Genomic DNA, 21226 nt, shown 5'->3' on the forward strand with positions numbered 1-21226 from the left:
AAACTCCTGTTGGGCTCAGTTCTCTATCTTCCATACAATATCACATACCTGATGGTGATTTAAGAAAAAAACCAAACCAAAACCCGCTGATCTGCGGTAATTCTGCAGTAATGACTACAAATGCTTTTCTTTGGAGCTGTGCACTTTCCTACTAGTAGCATCTGTGCCGGTGCATAATTACACAAGAAAACAACATGGAACTGTGTTGACTTCTGCTTCAGTAGAAATATTGCAAAGAAGCAAAATTTAAGAGAGTGGGGGGAATCTATTTTTTTTTTCCAAAGGAAAAAGGACAAATTCACTCAGGGAATGTGGTTTTATTTTTAGACTTCTGAGTTAATGATCTTGAACTTCCATTCCTTGTGAACGCAGAACTTCCACTTAAGTCAGTGGGAATCCTGGCTGTGTTAAGAAGGAACAGTGAGGCCCAATGTCACAAGGAGAATGGAAAATAAATATCATATAATAGTCTGAGTGTCTTTTAGCTGCATCTTTCTTTCCAAGAGAAATTGGATGAAATTTTGAGGCAAAATCAGAGGTTATGAACACTTGAGTTTCTCCTGATTCACCTAAGGTTTGATGTTAAATATCTGGGTTGTGTGTTAATAATAATAATAATTAATAATAGTTTTTATTTTTGGCCACCTTTTCCAGAGATTTTTGCAGCTAAATACTTCACTACTTTTCACATTTGGTCTCATTTCAAAATTGGACAAGCTTGTACCTCTGCCAGCAGTATCATGCCAGGATATCCTCTTCTACAAAATGAATGGCACCAGGCCTGTCTGGAACATGTTAGGTGCCCAGCTGAGCAAGTGCAAAGCATGAAGTTGTTTTTGGACAGAGTCAGCAGGGAGCTGGCTAATCTCTCAGAACAGAAGCATATGGCAGTTCAGTGGTTGGATTTGAGCCCGTAAGCATCTTTCAGTGCCTAGCAAAAGTTACCTTAGCACCAGTACATACAATAATCTTTCCATGCAAATCCCTTTTCAGTTTCAGACATTGGGATGCACCAAACTTTTGTACTTGTGAAGAAAAAGATGTATTTATTCCTTTTTACTTTGTTGATGTGCATTGGAATGGAAACTGTGCCTCCATGTGGTATGTGGGGGATAACAACATTTAGGCCCAAGTCTCACAACTGATAGTGTGTGTGGGCAGCAGATTGGGGTCCATACAGGTACAACTGCACACTACCAGCTGCAGGATTGGAACCTTAAACAGCATAGGCTTGACTCTCTTGTCAGGTACACCAGTGTAAATCCAGTGATTCCACTGAAATCAATGAAGTTTCGATGGTAAAATTCAAATCAGAATCTGACCCACAGCACTGAAAAAACATCATGAGAAGAGCCTTTGTTTCTACCTTTACGATGCTAAAAAGTCCTTCATTTTTCCTTCTTGGTTGATTGTTGGCTGATGAGAAATGAAGGTATGTTTGGCAGAGGCCTTGCTCCTACTGCTGGTATTTTGTCTGAGAATTTTATAACATTCTGATAATGCCAGGTGATTTCCATCAGCTCAGTTAGCCATAGGTTGGCTGCCCACTTGCTCCTTTGTGCTTTCTCTCTCTCTCTCCCTCCAAAAACATTCAAGTTTAGTTTGTTGGCTAACAAGTGACTTTTGTATTAGAAATATGTAATTATTAATTCTGCACATCTGCTACTCTGTTATCTTTTTAAGGTGAGATAGTTAATCAGGGATTTTGTTTTCCTAGTGATAGTCACTGTTGTATAAACTTTTCACATGTAACTAGCCATTTTGACTGGATAGTGAATTTTAAGCAAAGTAAGCAAATTTGTCCCCCGTCTCCAACCCTTTCTGAGTAGTTTACATGGATTGGGTTGGATGATGTAATGGGCATTCTGAATCTACCCTTTATTTGACCCCACATCTCTCTTTCAGAAAAGATATTATCTAGTCTAAAAAAGTACCTCTGCTACAGTTTTCACAATTCCTGGTTTTCACTGTACCCAAATCTGCAATAAATTTGATTTTGACATAATTAATCTCTACTATTACCACTTCATTGCTCCACTGGGCTCTTGTTTAAGTGGATTGGGATTTCTAAAGTTCTTAGATGAACATTTTTTAACTTGGGCACCTAGATGCATATTTAGGCATCTGAGTAAAAGTGGCTTGAATTTTTTTTTTTTTTTTTCTGCAGAGGGACTACAGCAGGTAGTACTCAGCACCACTGGAAATTGGCCACTGAATCATTTAGGTGCCTAAATTTTAGGCACCCAGTATTGAAGGATTTTCAATGGCCTGAGCCCACAAGTTCCTTCAGTTCTTGTTGACTTCAGAAGGCGGTCAGCACTTCACAGGTTTGGGCCTTTTGTGAAGCTTGTTGCAAAATTAAATGCTTTCAGTGCAGAACTGTGCAGGTCAACAGAGTTCTTGCATTTTGCAGAACAGGAAAGGTATACCAAATTACTCCTGTTTTCTTACAGCTGCTCTGTCACTGAAACATCTAATCTGCCACACAAACAACTTGTCTGAATCTTGCCAGTGTTGCAATAGAGATGGCAATTTCAAGTTATTTCTTTTCAGTGCTCCCTACATAGCCTCCGTTTTGTCTGAAGATAAAAACAGCCATTAAAAGTAGAGCTGGTTGGGAACAGAAAATAGTTTCTTCAAAATCAACATTTTCTTTAGGAACATTTCAATTTTTCAACAACAAAAAAGTGTGGTTTTCCATTGGGAAAAATAAAAATGAAACACTTCATTTTGAGTCAGTTCAACCTGAATTGGAATATTTTGGTTTGTTGAAATTATCTAAAAAGGTTGTATTTTGAGTCAGTTTAACATTAAGCTGCATTTTCCCACTGTGGTGCATTGCTGATGGGACTTGTAGTTCAGACTCCTTTCTCTCCTGTGGGCTGGCTGGCTTCCCTTGAGGACATCATCTCCCTTAATATAACATGGCCTCTCCTCTGGCAGTCTGTGTGGTGTATCATGGAAGTCACTGGAGTACAGGTGCATCATGGGAGATGTAGTCTGGCCAGGGAGCCTGGCCTGTAAAGGGGAATTGAATATCAAGATCTCGAACCGTAACTCCTATGAGGCAGTTGCTCATACTGGGGGAAGTGCAGTTAAATGCTGAACTGACTAAAAACAAAGTGTTTGGGGTCAGTTCAATAAGCCAAAAATATACATTTTGATTTGGGAATATCTAAATGTTTTGTTTGGACCAGAAAACGTTCAGATGAAATGCTTTGATATTTCTGAATAGAATGTGTTTTTCAATATTTCTTTGAACAAAAATTTTGGTATTCAATGTTTTGTCCCAATTTGGGAGGAAAACAAAATTTGAAATATCGGAATTTCCCATGGGATGGCATTCCGAATTTTTCCTAGCTCTCATTCAAAGAAAACAATCAATACCATCTCAGTTCTAGTCTTCTCTTCCTTCAAAAAGGCTTGCATCCTGTTGGTGGGCTTTGAAGTATGTAATAAATATTATTCAACTAGTAGTGTGTCACCAGAAAGGTATTCACAGCAAGGAAAAATCACCTAAGCAGTTTAATTTATGGCTAAAATATTAGGCTGCTAATGTCCTGAGTGTAACCTCCAATCAGATATTTGGTGTAAGTCTGAAATGGCCAAGAAAAAGCCAGAATTATTACTATTCTGACTGAGATTTTAGCTTTAATTCTGTTATTTTATGTTTGTATTATTAAAAATGCCCAAAAGTTTGCTTTACAAGAATTTCATTTGTGGTTACAGTGAAATATAAAGATGCCAACTTTTCTACAGGAAAATCTGTTGTATGTAGCTGGGGCTTGACATTATTAATGGACAAATGTAATACAGACATGCAGATAAGGCCAGCTTAGGTGGCAGATATATCAAGAAAGTTTTTGTTTTACTATAAGGACCAGTGCTTCTGAGTTTGGGGGCACGGCATATTTCAAAGTAAGAATTTTTTTAAATGAGCATTACTTAAGATTTTCCACAGCAGAGCAGAGCATTCAAGTAACCAAAATATGTAAACAAGGTTTCTTTTAAGGATTGAAGTGCAGTTAGTGTTTAAAGGAAAAATAGTATGTGTGTGTGGCGGGGGTCCGACCTGTTTTGCAGTCTCAGATAATAAAAGCAAAGTCATATCTTCTTTGGCCAAGGGCCACCAACATTTTCTATCCTATGGTGTTTGTTTAAATAAGAACTGAGCTCACTGTATGGCACTCTTGTTGCCAATCAACCTGAGAGCCAAACTGTAGACTCTATAATCATGCTTGTTGGAGTCTTACAGCCACACTAGTGATGATTATCATTGGGTAAAGATGGGTTTTGGAGGTTCTGGAAATACTGAGAGGAATGGGGAAGTGAACTGGGGTAGGCAACTACTTTTAGTTTTTAGAATCTAGCTCTGTGAATGTTTAGCTAGGGAAGCATTGTGGACTTTCATCTGCATAAACCTAGTGTCAGAAAGACAAGTCTCTAGGGATCAATTACATGGAAATAAAGTGCTATTCCAGAATGTCTGCAATCTGTTAAGGCTATTTCTAAAGATGGATCAAACTATTTTAAGTGGGTGAAGGTAATTCATGGCATTTAACTCGTGGCTTCTGGACACCATACATGGTAATTATATTGTATTACTTATGGTTCTGTAACAGAAAAATCTACTGAGATAGTCACATGGAGATGAGTCTTCAATAAAGATGACAGATTGCTTCTCCTGAGTCTTTCAGGTACAGATTCATTTCCTCCAGTATTCAGATTAGTACATTTTATAACATACTTCCCTAAGATGATCTTTTAAAATTCAGGTTATTAGTCACCTTTATAGCAACTGATCCTAAAGACAGGAAAATAGAGAGGGTATATTATTTTTGTATGTTAAGAAAGAAGGACAACTAGAACATGAGTTTAGCAATGACAATATAAAAGCACAATATAAATCTTAGGTCTATATGATACAAAAATTGTATTGAAATTAGTGAGAAGATCTGTGTTTACCCGAGTGCTAAATGTGCAGAGACTTAGCTGTACAAATGACATGAATACTAATGGGAATTGCACAAGTAAATACCCAGCTTTTTTTTTTTCTCTTGAGCCCAGAGCCATTTCCTGGCTTGTGCCAGCAGAAGCCAAGTTTTGGTCCCGCGCTGCCAGTGAATCTGCTTAAAATTAGGGATACAATGGTGATAATCACCCAAAAGCCTTGCTCTGTAAATGGGCCCAGAGCCAGCTGGAACAGCTCCAAAAGTTGGTGCTGATTTAGCATCTCTCCCCAGGAGCTTCCACTAGCCAGAACATTGCATTGTGTCTCCTCAGCTACACAGGCTACCACGAGAACATCAGACCCATTCTCTAATTTCTACACTGACTTCCTGTACAATATTGAGTCAAGTTCAAAGTCTTGATCCTTATTTTCAAGGCGCTTCATGGTCTGGGCCCAGCATACCTAAGAGGTGGCCTGAAGCACTGGGATGAAGACCGTAGCCAACAGCTCCGTTCCTCTGGCACAATTTAACTATCATAAGGGTAAAGCCCATCTGTGCAGGAGACAGAGATTTCTTGGGAACTGGTCTGAGACTGTGGAAGGAACTCCTGCAGAAGCTAAGGACCATTAGAAACCTTCCAAGTGCCAGGCACACTTCTTAGACCTGCCTTCTCTAACGTAAGTGCATAACAGCATGTACATTTAAAAAAACAAAACCCCACCAAAACAGAGCTCTAAGCTGCACACACAGTTCTCCTATTGGAGAGAGGATAAGAGAGAGAACCAACCAAACAGGACAGATTGCTTAATGGGCTACTAGACCGTGCTTGAATACTATGGTGAGGAGGGTAGTATAAGAATAAAATAGTGTTCTCTGGAGTCCTAACTTGATTCTAAAGCTGCAGGCCCCCAGGAAAGGGTGCTGGCCATGCCTCCTTCCCCAAGGAGAATTACCCCTCCATCCTAAATGTGCTCTTATTTACATTAGCCTGTTATTTCTAGTCTATATTCCCTGTATCCTAAATAATTCTTCCTTCTTCTTGGTGTTTACACTCTTCAAATATCTGTGTCTCATGTCCTTAATCTTCTTTGAGCCAAGCTATACATATTTAGCTCTTCTAATATTTCCTCCCCTCTCCCATTTTCCAGCCCCCTCACCCCCATTCTGGCAGGTTCACAGGCCCAGTGACCCTGGCGGGAGCAGGCTTCCCAGGACTAGGACCCTGGCAGGGCAGCAGGTGTTCAGGGTGCTGAGTGCTGCTTGGCTCCTACTTAGCTGAAGCTGCTGCCCTCACTAAGGATTAAAAAGGTTAAAGGGGACAAGTTGAGGGGGATGGGCAGGGTCTGAGCAAGGGGTGGAAACTGACTGCGGGCCGGGGATCAAACAGCTGGAGGCAGGGGCAGGAGGGGGCTGAGGAGTAAAACTGGAGGAGGGAGGTAAGAGCCGGTGTTCAGGCCAGCGCTGAGGCACTGCCAGATGGTGGCAGAGGGCAAAGCCCTGATACAGTTTGGGGCAGAGGAGGTAACCATTACCGTGATGGGATGATCCACCAGCCCTGTTTACAAAAATAGGGTGTGGGCAGAGGGGCTTCCATGCTGAGGAGGAAGTGTTCAGACAAGAAAAATGGAGATGTCCTGGGCTGCTTGTGATTTACAGTTACGGGAAGCAACAGTAGAAACAAAGAAAGTAAACACTGCACAAGTAAAATGTGCCTTAAGTTTTTAGTGGACACTCAGAGTAGGTAAAACACACCCTGCTCCCTCCTTTAGCTGTGTTTTCCTGTTACTGTGACCTGTCCTTACTTGTTGCAGCCCCATCTTGATTCAACCGTTATTACAGAGAACAGAATAAGGAGCCTCCCTCTGATCCATTGTTATAATGCTCCATTCACTGGCCAGCAAGGTGCACTCACGCATCAGGGAACTGACACCTTCAGGGCAGACTGGCCCAGGATACTGAACACCCCCTTGGCTTTTCTTTTAAAATGCCTCTAATTCTGGGCTAGGGTCAATTTTCAGTTGTGCCACGACAGATAAAAAATACAGGACATTTGCAATACAGGTGAAGTGCCCAATAGGGAAATCCGCATTGGGCACAGATCTGGATTGGGGCTGATGGTAAGATATGCACTGGCGAAGAAGCATGTCCACTGTGACCTGTGCTTTTAGCATTCTAGGCTGTGACCCAGCCAGTCTGTTCCTGACACCCGTCTCTACGACACCGGGGCCAGCACCTCGGTGATATGTCCATCTAGCCACTATAACCCTGGCACTGGCATTCCTCTCACTGAAGCACAGCATAATCTGATTTCACAATCACCACAGCCATATACTTTCTTCTGTCTCCACATTTAGGCGAGAGGGGCCTCGCCTGGCCAGAAATCAAATGTCATAGAACCATAGGGTTAGAAGGGACTGCAAGGGTCATCTAATCTAACTCCCTGTCAAGATGCAGGCTGCATCATGGCTCTTATCAGCTGTCACAACATGCTTCCCCAACTGAATGATACTTCCCAACTGGCCTTACACAAACAAGCCATGCTGCTAGAGTCCTTCACCTTTAAAGGGGCATAATCACAGTTTGCTTGGCAGGATTCAGGAGGAGAAATGATCAGGTATAAGCCAAACATAAATATTGTACCAAGAAGCAATATTACAACTTTCCCACCCCCCAAAATGGCTGTCTCCCTCATATAAAGGCCAAAGAAAGGGTGGCCTCTTCTTATAGAGAGTCAGATGCTATGTTGGTAATTCAGTTGCTAGATAATCTGCCTCTGAGGTAAATTCGTTCTTTGTTTACTCTTGAGTCCCTCTTATTCTCCTATGTGTCATCGAGAGAGGTGGCTGTTTGTTCTAGCCACAGTCTCACTGTGGGGTGATGGAAAACCACCAGTATCAGCTTTCTATAAACAGAAATACAATTTTATGTCTTTCTGAATGTTTCATGTCATTAAGTCATTGCAATATCCATATTTATGTTACAATTATTTTCAGTCCATGTTTTTTTTCAGTACCTATCAATGAGTTTATTTAAAGGTTATGTAGGAAGATACTATAGGGATGTTAAAAGATTGTGTGAAAATTAATGTAGCACCTAAAAGAATCGTGCAGTAGCTTTTATTGTCTATGTACTGTACTAATACGCAAAAATAAATGTGTCGTCAGACGTCACCAGTGTGGTGCTCTGCTCTGTCCAATGTTGATAACCGTGTGCGTGTGTTCCCTCTGCGTGCTGCCCCGGCTCTGCACAGATCGCTGACACAGCAGACCCCGAGAGAACCCCCAATGACCACAGACTCCGATAAGGTACGAAGGCACGCGGCCAGGTTTATTGTCAAACAAATCACAGTAATAGTTTCCCACAGACTCTACCAGACATACTATGAATATGTGCCCCCTGACAATGGACGCAGCTCAGTCAGTGGCGGGACTCTCCACTGCCCCCTAGGCTGGACAAAGACATCCACTCGGATCCATTCTTATACACAGGTACAAACCTGTTACACATCACTTCTGATGCATTGAGGTACAGCCCCTCTGAATGTTGGGGTGCTCCCTCTCTCCTGGTACATGTTGGTTCAAACCAACAAGTCTATCCATTATATTATCCTTTTGACTCTGTCTTTTAGGATGAGTTAGCCTGTTCCTCCTCATCTCCTAGACAAACTGGAGGATTGGGCCAAAAGAACTCTGATGAGGTTCAACAAGGACAAGTGCAGAGTTCTGCACTTAGGAAGGAAGAATCCCATGCACTGCTACAGGCTGGGGACTGACTGGCTAAGCAGCAGTTCTGCAGAAAAGGACCTGGGGATTACAGTGGACGAGAAGCTGGATATGAGTCAGCAGTGTGCCCTTGTTCCTAGAAGGCCAACGGCATATTGGGCCTTTATTAGTAGGAGCATTGCCAGATCAAGGAAATTGATTATTCCACTCTGTTCGGCACTGGTGAGGCCCTAGCCTCTGTTTGTCAGAGGGTGGAGATGGATGGCAGGAGAGAGATCACTTGATCATTACCTGTTAGGTTCACTCCCTCTGGGGCACCTGGCATTGGCCACTATGGGTAGACCGGATACTGGGCTAGATGGACCTTTGGTCTGACCCAGTACAGCCATTCTTATGTTCACACCTGGAGTATTGCTTCCAGTTTTGGTCCCCCCACTACAGAAGGGATGTGGACAAATTGGAGAGAGTCCAGCGGAGGGCAACGAAAATGATTAGGGGGCTGGGGCACATGGCTTACGAGGAGAGGCTGAGGGAACTGGAGTTATTTAGTCTGCAGAAGAGAAGAGTGATGGGGGGATTTAGCTTTCAATAACCTGAAAGGGGGTTCCAAAGAGGATGGAGCTAGGCTGTTCTCAGTGGTGGCAGATGACAGAACAAGAAGCAATGGTCTCAAGTTGCAGTGGGGGAGGTCTAGGTTGGATATTAGGAAACACTATTTCACTAGGAAGGTGGGGAAGCACTGAAATGGGTTACCTAGGAAGGTGGTGGAATCTCCATTCTTAGAGGTTTTTAAGGCCTGGCTTGACAAAGCCTGGGCTCGGATGATTTAGTTGGTGTTGGTCCTGCTTTGAGTAGGGGATTGGACTAGATGACCTCTTGAGGTCTCTTCCACCCTAATATTCTATGATTCTATGATCTCTGTGGAATGTATTCGTACCGGAATGTTCTGGTGCCATCCTGGCAATGTTTATCCTATTAGTACTTGATACCCTTTAGATATGTGTATATGTCCAATTAGCAGCCTTCTTCTTGTCAACTTTTGTGAGCAGGGCCTGCCTCTGGCTCACAGCTTAACTTTGCTTTACTTTAGTTCAGGCCTCAGACCAGGCCTCTGATACCAAGGGTTTGTTTCAGGGCCTCATCTCACTACAAAAATCATTATCATTCCTCTGTAATATCCTAACTCAGATCATCTAAAAACTAACGGTAGGGGGCTCAAATATGCTTGCTCGTCCAGGGCGCTAAAATGCCTACTTACAGATCTGTCATTTTCCTTGCTCTTCTCTCAATTCCCTCCAGTTTGTCAATGCTTTTCTGCTTCTACCCAGAACTGAATACAATATCGCGGTTGTGATCAAACTAGAGCTGTATAGAGAGGGACTGTAACCTCCCTGTTAGATGTGATATGATATGACTCTCTATATGAAGCTCAAAATGGTATTAGTTGAATTTCCTGCCGTCTCTAATATACTGTTCACCATCACAGTGGAGATCAAATTCAGTGCTGACGTAGAGCAAATGTAACTCCAGTGACTTCAGTGGAGCTGCCCCATTTTACAACACAGCTGAGTTTGGCTCTAGGTCCCTTTGGCATTACAGTTTCCATAAGTTTCTCCCTCCCACTGAATATCTGTCCGTGTTTTGGGATTATTTTTCTCCTAATGCGTTACTTTGTATTTTCCTGAAATTCAGTCTCCTGTTTAACCCAGCTCACAACAGGACATTCCTGTTGGTTGTGGCTTGTTCGAACCTGTAAGCAGATTCGCAGTCTGCATTGTGAACAACTGCAATTTTGTAACACTCTTTACGCTGGCAGTTCATGAAGTGGCAGATTGAGTTTAAATTGGCACCATTGAATGGTTTGGGCTCTGGCTACATGTGAAATATTTTTCACCACCTTTTCAGAGATGCCATCACTGGAGGTTGGTTTTAGCAGGTTGATAGTCATATTGGTGGGCCCTGGAGTGTTGAAATTATTCCTCTTCAACATCCAGATCAGTCCTCTCTCTTCCCTTTTACCTTTCTGGCCACATCTCTTTCCTAGTGTTGGATTTGCCACCTTTTTTGTATAATTTTCAGTGAGTGTTTGTTATTCTCTTAAAATGTGATTTAGTCATAGTATTTATTTTCATATAGTACCTGGAGTGCTTACATGATCAGAGCTCCAAAAACAAATTTTTATTTATAATTGTGTTATTTTTAAAAGATGCAATAAAGACAAATACATGAATGAATCAGTTCTGAGATCACAGGACCTTGTGTTATGCTGAAACGTAGTTGCTTCTTTCAGTCCTTCTAAACAGCAACAAACAATATTGAATGTTGATTATTATGTATATTTCTTTTATGTCAAATTGTAAATACAGTAATCTGAGATGATTAAAAGTTTCACCACAGTAAGCGTCAGGTGCTCTCCCTATTTCATGTCTGTGCAGTTACAGGAGTAATACCAGTCTTTGTGCTTATTTGGAAACAATGATTTTCCATGGATTCCCGTTTCCTTGCAATTGGGTGTTAGCAGGCAGTTAGAAAACCAGTCATGTGTCTGTGAGCTAGGTGTTCAGTCTTTTCAAAATGAATCCCTAACCAAAAAATCAATGAGTGAAGTGGAAAAGTCAAAGTTCTCTGGCTTCAGTGAATTAGCTTTATGTGCAGTCTGAAGTTATGTCCATTGGCCAAACCTTTTGTGTGACCTGAATGGAAATAATACTACCAGACACATAAGGTGCATGATAGTCAATCTCCAAATGTTAGGGTTATATTTAGTGAGTGAATTCGGCATGAAGTATTATAGTAAACAAATATTGTCTTCCATTTAAACCTAAACTTGTACTCATGCACTTGGGAATTAGACGTGCACAAAACTTACACACAACAGAGTAGGTTTCAGACTCAGCAAATTATAGCTAAAGATTAAAAGCCCAACCATCTCCATCACCACATGCTGATTTAAGGATCTTGTGAGGTCCAGCTTCACATTTCTAGGTCCTTGCTGTTCTTGGTATCACTTAAATCTCTAGAGTTTCTTATTTTCTGAAGAAGTTAACGTTACCCGTGATGCCCTACAAATCCTTATTGTTTTGTGTAGCATGTTTATTACTTTTCATTTTTTGTGTTTGATATAGTGTAAAAAATAACCAAAGTGTTTATTAGAAGGTTTGGAAATAATCTCTGATCAACAGAAGAAATGTATGAAACCCTTTCACATGAGAGAAAGGAAAAATCCTTTCACTGAGACTGTATCTGATCTTTCTCCCTGGTGACAGTGGCATAGTTATAACGTATGGGACACTGTAGGCATATATAGATTCAGAGTCCTTTTAAAACAATATGATATAAACAGGACAATTGGGATCCCACCATACTCAAGGTGCAAATAAGCTTCTTAAGTGCAGACCAATGTAACAGAGGCGTTCTGTGTAATTTTCATCACATGTAACTGTTTTTATAAGTGTATATTACATGATAACTGATTCTCCGGGATTACACCCATGACTTAAATTGTTCTATAATTGTCAGTGCACAGCATTGTTAGCCTGCTCCTGTTTTTTTCACTGTTATGTCAAAAGGCATTCAAATGCTGATTAATATGAGTGGATTCATTAAAGACAATTGCAAACTCTGCTAAAATTTTGTTTTCTTGTGCTAAGATCAGAAAGGAAAGAAGTCATAACCAAAACATAGATTGACCAGATCCAACCTTTAATTTGGTTTTGTATGAATGGATTAAACCCTTCTTTCCTTTCCAAAACAAACTTGACGGGATCAGATCATTGAGTTAAAATAGGTGGAATGGGTTGTTTAAAATACATTTTAATATTTCTATTAAGTAGAAGAATATACTAAGTTTTGGTTATAACATGTCTTCCCAGGTATATCTTGAAAGACTGTTAACTTACGCAGAGATAGATATTTGTCCAGCAAACTGGAAGCGAATTGTACTGGGTGCAATTCTACTGGCATCCAAAGTTTGGGACGACCAGGCAGTGTGGAATGTGGATTACTGCCAGATCCTGAAAGATATCACAGTTGAGGACATGTGAGTTCCATATGTTTTATCTCAGTCTGCGGATGCCGAGAATTTTGTGTGTATATGTGTTTGATGTTTCTTATACTCCCTAACAGACTTTATTATGTAAAGTTAGTGCACTCCAGATTATATCTAGAGACATGGAATGTTAACAGATTCTGATGAATTTATTGGGACTGTAAATGCAACTATGCCTGTTGCTGATTGCTCTGTGGGATTGTAGCATTTTTGAAATTGTGTGTACTGCAATTTTTTTGCAATTTATTGTTATAGTAAAACAGAATTGTTACACACTGTTTTAAAAATATACGTTACTACTGGAGTGTTTGTTAGTGCAAGAGTGGCAAATAATGGGCCCCCTGGATGCTTAAAAACTATTGTTGAATAAAAACAGGACTAATAAGCCTGCAATTCTTTACCTGTGTCTTTTTAAATCATATTCACTGCCGCTGTTGATTCTGCTTGTGGACAATGGTCCACAATTTTTGGATTTGTTATACAGGATGATGTTTTCTGCATTACATCAAAGTCCATTAGTTGCCTCAGGCCCACAACCAATACAGCTGTTGCTGTTATTCAGAAATACTGGCTTTGGTGGGTTTGTTCCTTGTCTTGCCAAGTTAGCTTGCAGGGTGTTTAAAAATCACAAATATATTTGGAATGGGTTCCCCCAACCTCTTTTTGCATCATGACATGACTATGCGGTGACATTGCATCAGCGTGGCTGGATACATACTGCATCATACTGGGATGCTATAGTTTTTGTCTAGGAGAATAAATACCAGTTAAAGGTACCACTAAATCTTTTTAAAGAGTATATTCCAGCAGTAAGAGAGGGGCCAGCCAAGAAAGCAGAATTGTAAGTACTATGTTTCCCAGTAGATTGTTGGGTGTGAAATTTTGGCAGGTTAGGTTTTGTAGACCTTTGTGGAACACACACATATATATATATTATGCTTTCCAGCATCCCTACACCATGAGTTCAGTGATGTGCACCATGTTCAACCAGAGGTGCACTGGAGTATATGTGAGAATAGCACTGGAGCGGTAGAGACTGGAGTCATTATGCCAGCATAGTGCTAATCAGGTAGAATACCTCCAAGAGGCCAATGCACTCAGAAAGCAACAGCTCTTAAAAGGCACAGTGTGTATTCCCCCAGTATTGGTCTTCAGGCACTAGCAGGTTTGTGTGAGAACCAGGCCACGTGTTCTGTACCACAGGCAGTGCTAACCAATCTTCTGGTATTTAGAGCAACTGCTTCAGCATGGCTGCTGCATCCTACACAGGTACGCTAGAGGAGATAATGTGCTCTTTGCACCATCCCTGATGCTCACCAGTGCACCTGCACAGGGCAAACTACAGTTTGCTCCTGTATATGCAACTATCTGTGTGGGTGTTTGCGTAAAATGGTTTTCCATTAGGGAATGGATGTACAAGCTGTGGGCGCTGTTCATATCCTATATTTTTCCCTGAGGGGCCGGGTTGAGGAGGATTAGCTTCTTTAGAGAAAGAGGGGGCGTTTACTGAGATCGTTTAAATAGGATTGAGACCTTTAGCTGATGTTGTGTTGGTTTAATTGTTTATATCTTATGAATTAATACATGCTCAGAGTAACATAATGAGAATTTTATAAATCTAAAATCAATAAATTAAACGTGTTGCTTGATTGTCAACAGAAGTTGAACCCAGGGCCACTAGGCACTTTTGAAAATCCCACTGGTGCACCTATTTTCATCTTTAGGCACCTAAATACCTTTAGAAGTCTGGCCCTAATCCATTAACTGTAGGCAGTAGCAAGAGGCTATACGCTGGGAATCAGACATAGGGGGACACAGGGCCACTCAGCCAGCATGCCATGCATGCTTATTCGTGTGCCCCCTCTACAGCCGGGGGGGAGAGCTCTATTCAGTGCTTTCAGCTGCCTTTCCTCAGGACATGCTGATGTAGATCGCGTCTGTTTTCAAATAATTTTCAGTTTTAATTTTTATTTTTTTTTACATTTCTGATCCCTAGCTATTAAATAATTAAAAAAAGAGAGAGAAGGAAAAACTGATCTATGATGACTCTAGAGGCAAAAAGCTAATACCTGAATTTTGCTTCCTTACATGTTCTTGATAATTATATAACTCATTAACTATGGCTATTTTTACTGTAATGTTTTGTGGTAATTATGTGCTTTTCTGGAATAATATTAATATGGTTAGTATTCTCAAAAAAGCACAAAAAAGAGCCCTTTAGAAAGAAGACCTTTAAAAAGATAGCATTTTTTCTTCCATTGATCATTTTGGTGAAGCATTAATAATCTTATCAAAAATGTAAAACTCAATGGGAATTTTTCTAATTAAAATTAACTATTGGTAAGCCAAACAAAATCCCAATTAGATATACTGTTTAAGACATTTTTATAATAGCTTCTGTACATTTGAATGTTAACTTTGTTTGAGAATTATTATAACATGAGGCGTGAGTAGTTAATGGAAAGTATTGCTGTCTGGTCTATGCTCTAACTCATGTTGACGCATAACCATTAAAGAGAGTATGGATAGTTGGCATGTCTAAGCTTTTTATTGGGGACTGGGGGCGAGAGAAGGGGAAAGGAGAACAAATGTTTATACAGACAGCACATCTTTTTTTAAATCTCAGATTACAGCCTCAAAGCAGTGAAGGTCCAAGCATTATTGCTCAAGCAGCCCCAGTTTAGCTTCCAATTAGTTCACTGCTCGTCCCATAAAGGAAAAGATAAATGCTATGATTCAGCTGAGTGCTTTATATTAAGCATGTTGGTGTCCCTCTGGCTGGGAGGAGCTTTATAAAATGTGACCTATCGTTGCTGGAATATTAAGAAAGTTTAGTCTAAATCAGTATTAACTAGCCATTTCTAATGAGGGCTTATTGTCATGGGCCAAAAATAAATAAATAAAACCTGATTGTTCTGTTAAGTCATATGCACACCCAGACGGCATGGGGAAAACACATACCCACGTGGCACTGAGGTGGGAAATATGGCAGATGCCACTCTGGGTATTATTATTATTATTTTTTTAATTCAACAGTTACTGTTACCATTAAAAATAATCAGTAAAAGGTCGATGTCACTTCTAGTCCAACAAAATCAGACATGATAAGATTTGAGAATACAAAGTATAGATGGGAAAGTCCTACCAGTGGTAGGTCATCTGATCCACCCGCTGCCTCTGCAGGATTGTTCCATGTTGTACATTTTTGCAGTGCTTTCTTGTCTGTTTTGATTTTTTTCATGATGGATTTTGCTAAGCTACTCTTTCCCTGCATGGTCTTGTTCCCGCGCTCCTGACATTTGGGTTCTGAGAGTTGCAGGAAAGACCTTTCACTCCTCCTGCAGCTTAGCCCCTGATGAGCATATCACACTTTTTAAAAACCGGTTTTGAAGCTGCTGTGTTTTTCCTACATAGACTGGAAAGGCTAAGAGTTTTGAGTGGCTGTAATGAAGACTGACTGTGTCCCATGATATTTCAGACCATTTACCCGAGATTGGTCCTACATAAGGTGATGGAGATTGTCAGTTTTAGCATAATTTTGAGTTTGTCAAAGGTGCATTTGAAGAGGAAGAATTTGAAGATGCATTGGAAAGGGCACAATGTTCTGGTGTCACGAGAAAAAGGTGGATGGAATGCATGATGGTGCTGTTAGTCATACTTCACCTATCTAAAAATGTTACCCACATTCTTGATTATCCTTAGATCCTATCTGTCTTCTGAGGACTAGGCAAAGCTCCGCTCCTGCAGAGCTTATTGGCTGGGCATGACTGAGCTCCCCAGGGGACTTTGCCCTTAGGCCCTGGAACTCCTGTGTAACTCAGTCCGGCAGAGCATCTTAGGTCTGTTCTTGCCAACTTCTTGTAGTCCTCAGGAATGGAGCTCCAAAGCCAGCAGTCTCAGGGAAGCCTGCTGGCTCCCTGTTAGATGATCCTGGGTGAGCTGGCTCAGCAGGCTTTGAACTCTTAGTTTGGGGGAACACCAAACACCTAAGCACAGAATTCAAAGCTTGCTAAACCGTCTTCCATGATTATGTATATAGCTAATTCATCCAAAGGCTTTTCAAGTAATTGGGATTGTATTATGAATTTCTATGGTGCCTTATGTCTGGGAAGCCAAGGGCTTTAAATATTGAAATTAACACACACAACTACAACACAGCTATTAGTCGCAATGTTAACCATTGTGATAGGGTATAGGGTGAAAGTGTCTTTCAGACAACCAGAATCTAGACCAGTGGTTTTCAAACTTTTTTTCTGGCAACCCAGTTGAAGAAAATTGTTGATGCCCATGACTCGACGGAGCTGGGGATGAAGGGGCTCAGGGTGGGGATGGGGCTCTGGGCTGCGGCAGGGGGTTGGGGTGCAGGAGAGGGTCAGGGCTCTGGGCTGGGGGTGCAGGCTCTGGGCTGGGGCCAGGGATGAGGGGTTTGGGGTACAGGAGGGGGCTCTGGGTTTGGGGGGGCTCAGGGCTGGGGCAGCGGATTGGAGTGTGGGCTCTGGGGTGGGGCCGGGGATGAGAGGTGCAGGAAGGGGCTCTGGGGTGGGGGGGGCTCAGTGCTGGTGCAGGGGATAGGGCACGGGGTTTGTGGCACGGGCTTACCCGCCCTCCCCCCCCCCCCCCCCGCCTAGGAGCTGGACCTGCTGCTGGCGCTTCCGGGCGGAGCGCGGTGTCTGAACAGGTAGGGACTAGCCTGCGTTAGCCGGGCAGCACTGCTGATGGGACTTTTAACGGCCTGGTCAGTGGTGCTGACCAGAGCCACCTTGACCCAGTGCCTTACATTCCTGCAGTTTGAAAACCACTGATCTAGACCATTTGATCAATACCAACACTTTGGATTGCACCTAGAGGCAAACAGGGAGCTGATGTAGAGAATTGAATTGTAGGTGTATATAAATGCACAAGCTCACACCACTCAGAAATATAGCTGTGTTCTGAGCTAGTTTGAGCTTCTGTGTGAACTAGATGGGTAGCCATAAGTACAGCACATTACAATAATCTATTGTGGAGAGTTGGTTAATTAAATTACATTAGCTCAAATGAGGAATATGTGTATGTTTTGATAGGTGTCTGTAGTTTTGCTAGTCAGTTGTAGATGATCTACTGATGTTACCTGGAAATCTGGGAGCGAAGATGTAGCCAAAAGAAGTCTGAGGATGTGTGCTGTTTTGTCAAAGTTGGTATATTCCTCAGTAGATTGACAGACTCTCTCTCTCTCTCTCTCTCTCTCTCTCTCTCTCTCTCTCTCTCTCTCTCTCTCTCCTCAACAGGCTTCATGTTCTATATTATTCCTCCAGGCTTAGTTTGGAGAAAGTCAAATCTTGTATTTTTCTGATAAACTCTTCAAAAGTTAAATTTTACGCCAGTGTGGATTTTCTGTAACACTTGTACTACTTTAATGCTACTAGAGAGCTGTTAGAGCACTGTCAGAAAGTTAGTCCCCCATTAAGCTTTTAAATGTCAATATTGATATGTATCACGGTTTAAAAGCTGGATGTGGGAATTTAATAGGGAATGGGGATATATTTTGAAAACAAGGTGATGGCCTCTGTATAAAGTGAGAAGAGCAAAAAAGTTAGTTGTCATTCACTGCTCAACTTGGCATTTTCCTCTCTCAACCTCAACTATTTCCTTTCATCACCTTCTGTCCACTTTTTATCACACTGATCGTGTGCAATCAACATGTAGCCTAAATGTATCACAGCAGTAAACACACACATGCAGATTTTAATGCTGCAATTTCCATATAAACTGTATTGCTCGCTTTAGAGTAATCATGTACAACATTGATCCCTCATTCATTTTTCTTAAACATTACAAAACATATTTTGTAGTTGCTATTTTCAATGACAACCTACCTTGTTTACTTTGCACACCTGCATCTCAAATAATATAGAGAACAGTGTAATGTCATTTATGAAAACCATCAACCCTTTAACTTCAATGGTTTACTGCAGTGGTTTTCAACCTTTTTTTTTTTTTTTTTTTTCTCATTTGTGAAACCCTAAAAATTTTCGAATGAAGGTGCGGACCCCTATGGAAATCTTAGACGTAATCTGCGGACCCCCAGGAGTCCACAGACCCCATGTTGTGCACCACTGCTCTCTGGTAACAACAGTCTTACACGGACCCCTTAGACATAATCCACGGACGGCCAGGTTCCATGGACCACAGGTTGAAAACCACTGATTTACTGGCTTATTTCCATTCGTTTTTGGTGTGTGATACAGTCAGACAACCTTAACTCAGACTTTACAAAGTATTTTGTGTGGAAATATCAATAATAGTGTCCATTACTGACAGTTACGTTGGTAAATGTCTTACCAGTTATGTCTTGTTTTATTGTTGCCCAGTATGAATTTTGCTTACATGTATAGGGGGAAAGTAACCGCATTTGCTCTGATTGGAAGCATCCATAAAAAAGACTGGGAATGGTGGGGAACTAATTTTTTCCTGAATAATTAAAGAATGATAGTGGAAGCTGAAACGAGTAAATAATTTTTCAGAAAAACCATGGTTTAGACTTGTCCCAGCACTTGTGAGAGAAGTCTGTGACAAACTGAAACTAGTTTTATTCTCTCCTGGGAGTAAGACGTGTACTTGGTTCAATCTGTTGTAGTTTGATGTAAAGTATACTCAGGTGGTGGCGGGAGTCTAAAATTTATTTTTACATTTATTTTCTCATTAACAGGAATGAGCTGGAGCGCCAGTTTCTTGAGTTGTTGCAGTTCAACATTAATGTTCCCTCCAGTGTTTATGCCAAGTATTATTTTGATTTGCGTTCCCTGGCAGAAGCGAATAACCTGAGCTTTCCTTTGGAGCCCCTCAGCAGGGAAAGGGCATATAAACTTGAGGTAAGATGGTTTCCCTTCATGTTGTTGCAGAGTTGAGAGCTGATGAGACATCTTGGAGTATTTTTTGTTCAGACTATCGTTGGTGGAAAATCAGAATCTCATGAACCCAAAGTGGTATTACTGACCAGAAGTGCTGTTCTGCAAGTGCCATTTTTTGTGGCTATGTTGACAGTTTTTTGGGCTAAATGTGCTTCACCTTTTGGCTTGTTTTGTAATGTTTTTTTTCAACTCTTGTAGACTGGTTTCAATGCAGTGAAATGTTAGTGGTTATGTTAACTGACCATCAGAAAACAACTTCAAGTTTTACAGTATGTTTTACACTGACCTTTGGTCAAAGATCAGCTGTTAGACAACCAGTTTTTACTGATCCTTTTGGTTGCATACAACCTGTTTTCATTCTACATATTTGTAATGATCTGGATACTGACAAGTGCTTATGGAAATTCCCATTCTATGTACATCTGCCTCATTCTCGTTACTCCATTGATTTCAATTGGGTTACTCCTTAATCTCATTAGTGTGAGAGGAGAATCAAGCTCATTTTGCTATTAAATTGTCAGACCTTAAGATACATTCTTACAGGACCTGATTTATAAGAATACTTGAATGTGTCATGGGGCCTGATCCTGTGAAGTGCGGAGCATCCTAAATTCTCATTGATGTGCATGGTGTTTAGGGACATCAGACCAGCTCAATATTTTGCAGGAATATTTCTTGACCCTTTGATTTTAAGGTTTTAAAATGTCATTAACATCATTACATGAAAATGTACACATGTTGCTGCTAATTTGAAATCTGCCATTGATTGCTGACCAGTCTTAATTTCCCTTAAGAATACTACTGCTTTGCATCTGAAGCTCTTTATCTGAGGATCTCAAAGCTTTCCTTGCATTCAGACTCTCCGTGCTCCTAAGAAATATTCAGGCATTACTATCCCTATTTTCCAGAAGGGAAAACTAAGCCACAAAAGGTTAATTGATTTATCCAGGTCACACAAGGAATTAATAGACGGACTGGGAATTGGGGTGGTTGAAAAGTAATGGGGAGAGAATTCGTGAATATTTTAGCAAAATTTCATTTCTGTTTTCATTGAAAAATTTGTCAAAATGTCTGAGCCAGCTCTAGCTGACAATATAACTGTTCCCTAGATAACAGGCCACACTAATTTGTACAAAATTATTTACACTAGTGATTCAAAAGTATGAAAATACTGTCAAGATACTAATCATATGTGTAGAAAGATAGCTTTGTTAAATGTTTAGGTATCTACTTCTGATAATGAGCTCTATAATGTATTGAACCAATGTCAATTAGTTTTGCATAGAAAAATGTAGGTGAGAATTTAGTGGAACAGGTTGCCCATGTCTGTATCACACACAAGGTAAAACATCTGGATAAAGCCTTTTTCATTTTGACTATAAGCTTATGACTGTTCTCAAAGACTCCAGAAAAGAAAATACTTAATAAACTCTATAAAAAGAGAGGGAGTTGAAGCATTATAAACACATCTGCATAACAGAGGCAGCTCATAGTCTCTTAGCATTTATGGATGATTTCTTATTCTCTCTTTATCTAAAAGCCGATCAAGAATTAATTTGGCAGTGGAGGTGCAAAGCAGCTCTAAGGCAGTATAGCTGGTCACAGGAAGAACAA

At 40.9% G+C, this 21226-nt stretch overlaps 1 protein-coding gene across 2 annotated transcripts in view; it reads left to right on the top strand.

Annotated features, from left to right (window-relative positions):
• The window catches only part of CCNY (cyclin Y), a 226374-nt gene that overhangs the window by 187492 nt on the left and 17656 nt on the right, over positions 1–21226 (top strand). For both annotated transcript variants that reach the window (XR_010561115.1, XM_065397661.1), the window contains exons 8-9: positions 12547–12713; positions 19411–19573. Coding sequence is in view for 1 of the 2 variants with exons in the window: in XM_065397661.1 (XP_065253733.1) it covers positions 12547–12713; positions 19411–19573 (330 nt within the window). In the remaining variant the exon portion in view is untranslated. The remainder of the gene's footprint in view (positions 1–12546; positions 12714–19410; positions 19574–21226) is intronic.

This window comes from Emys orbicularis, chromosome 2, assembly GCF_028017835.1.
Source record: "Emys orbicularis isolate rEmyOrb1 chromosome 2, rEmyOrb1.hap1, whole genome shotgun sequence".
Taxonomy (NCBI): domain Eukaryota; kingdom Metazoa; phylum Chordata; order Testudines; family Emydidae; genus Emys; species Emys orbicularis.